The sequence below is a fragment of the Notothenia coriiceps genome, unplaced genomic scaffold, assembly GCF_000735185.1.
Source record: "Notothenia coriiceps isolate Sejong01 unplaced genomic scaffold, NC01 NC01_scaffold00025530, whole genome shotgun sequence".
NCBI classification, from domain to species: Eukaryota; Metazoa; Chordata; class Actinopteri; order Perciformes; family Nototheniidae; genus Notothenia; species Notothenia coriiceps.
Window position 1 is genome coordinate 1 of NW_011358231.1, and position 6,334 is coordinate 6,334.

Sequence of the window (6,334 nt, forward strand, 5' to 3'; positions counted from 1 at the left end):
GAGCATAATAACTGTACGCTGCTTTACCATGTTTAGTTCTGACTCTGGGGACAGAAAGCTGACCAGTCCCTGAAGACCTGAGAGATCTGGATTAGGCTTGGGCGGTATGACGGTATTACGGTATTTCGAAATACCGTCGGTATGATTTTCAATACCGTGACGTCACAGACTGTGCGCCAAATCACAGATGCGTTTCATTCTATTACACTGACACGGAGTTTTGACAGGGACGACATTGGTTGTAATGCACAGCACGCGCCAGCAGAGGGCAGGGGAGGGCAGTCCGTCTTTCCCGCTCTCAGAGCTCAGCACAGAGCTGAGCTGAGCAAGATGGCGGCAGCATTTGCCGGCCCCGAACTCGGACAACTAGTAAAAAAGAAAAATGCCTCTGCGCCTGTTTGGGACTATTTTGGGTTTACTCGTCGCCAGTGACTTCATCCAGCACAACGAGAGACAGAGGCACTTCTTTGGGAATGTTTAAGATGGGGTGAGTGAGTGTTGACATTTTTTAATCCTATGCAACTGGTTGATGGTTTTGTAGTCGAGGTCGGACGGTTTTAAAAACGAAAGCATTAACGTGCTAAACATTCACGCGAGTAATCCAATGAATCAAATGGAAATAAGGTTTTTAACACATGCACGGAATAATATTGCAACTAGTTAGTGAATATAGCAAACTTTATTCAATAAGTCAAGTATTTACTCCCGGAAAATGTTTATGTATGATGATATATTGTTAACTTAGCTCACAATGGAAACAACGTCGGACATCTACAAACGCGTCCTGTATCCGATCTCAAAATGTGCCATTTGCACAATGTGTCATGTATGCAGCCCTTGTTTTGCACTTGCGCGCACGTCGCGGCACTTTGCGAGCGTCTACCGGCTCGGGCTGCATTTTACACCGAACATATAATATACCGTTCGAAACATCTATTTGCCGCCGAACGCCACCTCGCTCAAGTCGACCCAAGTCATACCGTCATATACCGTATACCACGGTATGATGTCAGCAAGGTATGACGGTATGAAAAAAATGATACCGCCCATGCCTAATATATATATACACACACACATACATACACATACATACATATACATATATCAACTCGCAATAAGACGCAGCTTTTGCCGACAAGTAGTGCCAATGTTTGTCTATAAATAGTCAAAGAAACACCCCATATTAATTTCCACTGACTGAATGGAGACAACCATAGGAAATGCAGACAAAATGGGTAACAAAACTTCTTGTTCAATGTAATTGTGTTAAATTACAACACTGGCCACAACTAACATTTAATGTGTACCTAATCACAAAATGTTGGCCAGTATGCAACAATCAATTTTAAGGCTTCAGGGTAGGCCAGGTCAAATATTCCAACAGCTGCCTGGCCAGATATCACAGAGACAAACGGGTATCCTTCTCATGTGCCAGGAGGTTTAATTCCAACCCAACAGCTGCTTCAGAGCAGGTGTCAGTGTGTGAGAGAGGGAATAGGTAGTTTGTATCAGTACATTGCTCTGTGGTTAAAACTTGTCATGTATTTTACTCAGCTATGTCAGGGAAGCTCTATACCTTAATTTAAAAATAGTATAGTTTTTGTTCAAGAATAAAGAAAAGCAGGGGTGGAAAGTAACAGTATAATTTTCCGGTACTTGTACTTTACCTGAGTATTACAATTTGATGGTACTTTATAATTTTACTCACTACAAATTGGAAGCAAATGCTTTACTTTTGTAATCCACTAGATTAATAGTTTAAGTTACTAGTAAGCTTTCACGTTCCTATTATTATAATAAATATATATACCAGATTTGGAGATTGTCACATTTTTCATGGGCGCAACCCACATACTCAGCTCGGCTGCTCATCTCAACTCAATGCTTGTTCCTCCCAAATGTCCAACGGTAAAAGATGTATTGCCAAAAAGCATTGATACAACAAAGAAAATATCTACCAAACATAAATGTCCTTGCTTTTTGTGTTAAGTTTATATCAACTGGCCTCCTCCTTTACTAGCTGAATAAGTTAAATGATAGACACATTAGAGGATCAATAATTAAAAAGCATATATTATATATATTATTCTGAAAATGGCCATTCTGCACGAAAACTTGACTTTTGGCACTTTATGTCAAATGTTGATGCCAATACTGAGTACTTTGACTAAAGTTAGGTTTTGAATGCAGGCCCTTTACTTGTGACAAGAGTATTTAGTAAAAGCTACTTTTATTTAAGTAAACAAAAAAATAAAGAGTACTTCTTCCACCTCCGCAGAGAAGCGTTTACATGTCATTTATCTCGAGCCCGAGAAACTACAAACAAAAAAAACGGATTGACTTGTTTTTTGCTAAAGGACTTGATAAAGTCAATTACAATTTATATTCCTACAATACTTTTTATATTTTGTTACTTACAGTGATTGTGGCGTCGGTCGAGAAAAGCCTTACAGCTAGCTAGGGTTAGCTTTGGTAGCTAGCTAGCAGGTACGGCACGGTGTCCTTGTTTTCTTGTGTTTAAATACAAACTACAAAAAACTACCTTCTTAACTACGCGCTGTAAGATTTGAACTAACTCTAGTGAGTCTGTTAATCACAGAATATTGAAATAATGCTGCAGACAGGGTTTTAACAGTGAGTCTTCCCAAAATGGTGCTGCTAGCTATGGACGGTTCAACGTAAGAAAATGGAGAGAGCCTTATGTCTCCAACGTCACGATGACGTAGCTTCCGGTCTGGCCCTGTTTACGGTATATCAAAATGGCTTCCTCGGCTGTAGTGGCTACTCCCTCGGGCAAAGATGCTGTAGCAGAGGGTTTGCTAGACGTCTTGAAACCAGCTATTCAGCAGCTTGATCTGCATGTACACTCAGTCAGGTAAATGCGCATTATTATGTAATATCTAGGTGACGTTATATTTATTCTTCCAGGCGATTCTGCTACCTCATACGAGCTGCAGCCGCTGTGAGTCAATTGAAGTCTCGTGACTAGGAGATGTCACCCGGTGGTGTTATTCCTTTATGATTCACAATCTAAATGTTAACTTTTAAATCAGATTAGTACACAGCAGTACGTGTCACTTGGGTACTACCTTTGTCATGTTGAATTAATTGCGTTTCCGCTTCTAAATGATGATAAACTTAACCTGCCCAGCTGTTCTGTGACTGAACCCATAACATCCTGAGGATTCGCTTCTTTGTGTCCTCTGGATTAATACGATTCTTTTGTATTCATCTACTGAATGAGTTGGGGTTCCCGAATTTCAATATAACAGAAAATTGTACTTCCTCCCAAAAAAATAACATGTATAAAAAAAAAAAAATGAAACACTAATAATAAATACAATAATTAAATAAAAAATGGCTGTCATTAAATCATATTACATCCCCACTCATACTTGCAAAACCAACTGTAACCAGTGTGTGTGAGTGTGATTGTGTATGTCAGCTTGTGAAAAGAGCTATGTTGGTTGGAGGTGGGGGATTTCTGGATTAATGTGATTCTTCTTTCTTTGCAGAGAAAGCCAGGTAGAATTGAGAGAGCACATAGATAATCTGGCCACAGGTACAATTTAGATTATTCATTTATTTATGTTGTGTTTGTTGAATCCCAGACTTGCTTGTCTTGTTATGTATTTAATTGAACTGCCCTAATACACAAGAACAATTTCTACCAGATAGTCATGCTGTCAATAGAGCAAACAACCAGCGTACCAGTAGGCTACACCATATATTGCATAGTTCAAATTCTAATGTTTGTTTGAATATGTTAAATATATCATTACTGTCTATATAAACATTAGCATCAGTGCACACCATCATATCCATCTACTGAGGCATTACATGAGGTACATAAGGCAACCTGTCAATCATTCCATATTATCTACAGCCCTAATTAAACTGTGTTATCCTATTTTAGTTGTACATCTATTTCTGTGAATACAGCACATTACATGCAATGTGTATTTTTAAACACTTGCCTTGCCATTAAAGTAATTCTGATACATTTAGATATGTGTTTTTTTAAATGTACAATTTACATTAGACCGCATCTTTGCTAACTTTGGTATGTTCTTTTGTGTCATTTAATGTCCACTCTTTGCAGAGTTATGCCGGATAAATGAACATCAGAAGGTGGCTCTGGACCTGGACCCTTATGTAAAGAAGCTGCTGAATGCAAGGCGTAGAGTAGTGCTAGTGAACAATATACTGCAGAATGCTCAGGTCAGTGGCAAGTCTTTGTTGTGTGACTTCTTAAAACAGCACGTATTCATGTTTTTGACTGACTGTACTTTTTTGATTCTGCAGTGTCCCTCCGCTCTACAGGACTGTTTTGGTTTTCTGGCCTGTAAACGCTGCTCTCACTACACTGATTTCCTTTTGAGGAAAGGCTGTAAAAAGCCACTGTACACAACCTCGGCAGCAGACAGACACAGTCAGAGATTAGCTGGGGAACATACTGAAGAGTTTAGTAGCCAAATAGACAGATGTTTAGCATTGCTAAAAGAGAAAAAATATATTGAACTTGGATTCATCAGTGGCACAGCTCCTAATGTTCGCCTTTTTATTACATCTTTAAATGTTTATTACACTAAATGCTAATACTGTTACTACTACTGCACGGCTATGACTATTGTCATAGAATTCGTCTTAGTTTTACAACCACTACTACCAACAACTTCTCTATACCTGTTTGACCTCTCATGATTAGTTCTACCAGTGACATTACTATACAAATACTCAAGTACTTCTAGTATATCCTACTATCACTATGTGAGAGATAATGTGCAGCAGGACTGTCCAAGTCTCTTCACGTTTTCTTTTCTGTTAGCCAGTCCTTAAACATTGCCAGAGCAAAAGAGTGTGTTCCCTTGTACTGTGTCCCCTTTAGTGTTTACTTCCTGTCTGTCTTCGTCCAATCTCTCTTTCCTCCAGCTCTCTGTGTCTTTAACCTTCTTCCTTCTCTGTTGCCTTTTCTTATCTGTGTCACCTTCTTTATGGAAGACACTTAACCATTATGAATCCAAAATGTTGTGCTTTCCACAAATATACAAATGAATATCTAAACCGTTTTCCACTGTGTTTTCTGGGCCACCTCTGATGTTTAATTGAGCGTACTACACATAGTCCCTTGATCAGACTGCTTTAGCAATAGTCTCTTTTTGCAATCGAGCTGACCGCTGAATGTCCAAATTGACCAATTGGAATCTAGTATTCAACTAAGCCACGCTATAACCTGCCATAACTACAAGCATCACCTCCTTAATTACCGACCAAGATTAAAGTCAGAAAAGCACACAGACTGTTAAACAAAACAAACATAACATTATTATTGTGTCCCTAGGAACGTCTGAGGCGACTCAACCACAATGTTGCCAAGGAGACGGCCCGCAGGAAGACCATGCTGGAGGCTTCGGGAGCGTTCCCCTCCCGCTCCCCCAGCAAACCCTGAGCCCCGCCTCCAGCTCTGCGGACTGTCCTGATCACTACTGAACTAACACAAGGAGGACACGCTGTCCTTTGACATTTAATTAGCAGTCTCTCTAATGAACTGCTCATGGTTTTGGCATTCTAAAGATCCTGTCTGCCATCTGCTAAGCGTAAGACTGACAGACAACAGAATCAGCTTTACAGTATCAGCAGATTGATTCTACAGATAAGATAAATGCTTAAACCCATGAGGAGCATGTAAAAAAAAAAAACTTTGATCGCACTCGGCATGCAAGTTAATTCCAAAGCCATAATAACATGCTTGAATTGTTCTTTAGAATGTCTTCATGCCAACTTTACGCTCTTGTTCTGGGAGACGGTGCTTTACAAACCTGACTAGCATTCTATGAAATTCACTTTTTTTTAAGTTGCAGTTTAGAATGCGTTCAGGTAACTGTAACAAGCAGTGGTTTACAACACGACTGATACACTGAACAAAAATATAAATGCAACACTTTTGTTTTTGCTCCCATTTTTCATGAGATGAACTCAAAGATCTAAAACATTTTCTATATACACAAAATAACCATTTCTCTCAAATATTGTTCACAAATCTGAAAGAATCTGTGATAGTGAGCACTTCTCCTTTGCCGAGATAATCCATCCCACCTCACAGGTGTGGCATATCAAAATGCTGATTAGACAGCATGATTATTGCACAGGTGTGCCTTAGGCTGGCTACAATAAAAGGCCACTCTGAAACGTGCATTTTTGCTTTATTGGGGGGGTCTGGGGGGGTCCGAAAACCAGTCAGTATCTGGTGTGAGGGTTAGGGTTAGGGTAATGTTGTGAATCGAGTGGCCTGTGTTCATCGTCCATAACCCCATCACCACCATGGGCCACTCGA

General features: G+C 39.7%; 1 protein-coding gene across 1 annotated transcript; it reads left to right on the top strand.

Annotated features, from left to right (window-relative positions):
• The first annotated feature begins 2,714 nt into the window (after window positions 1–2,714).
• Window positions 2,715–5,699, top strand: snapin (SNAP associated protein). The gene is made up of 4 exons (XM_010783665.1): window positions 2,715–2,875; window positions 3,516–3,562; window positions 4,103–4,221; window positions 5,342–5,699. The coding sequence occupies exons 1-4, from the start codon at window positions 2,760–2,762 to the stop codon at window positions 5,447–5,449; spliced, it is 390 nt and encodes a 129-aa protein (XP_010781967.1). The 5' UTR covers window positions 2,715–2,759; the 3' UTR covers window positions 5,450–5,699.
• The last annotated feature ends 635 nt before the right edge of the window (window positions 5,700–6,334 follow it).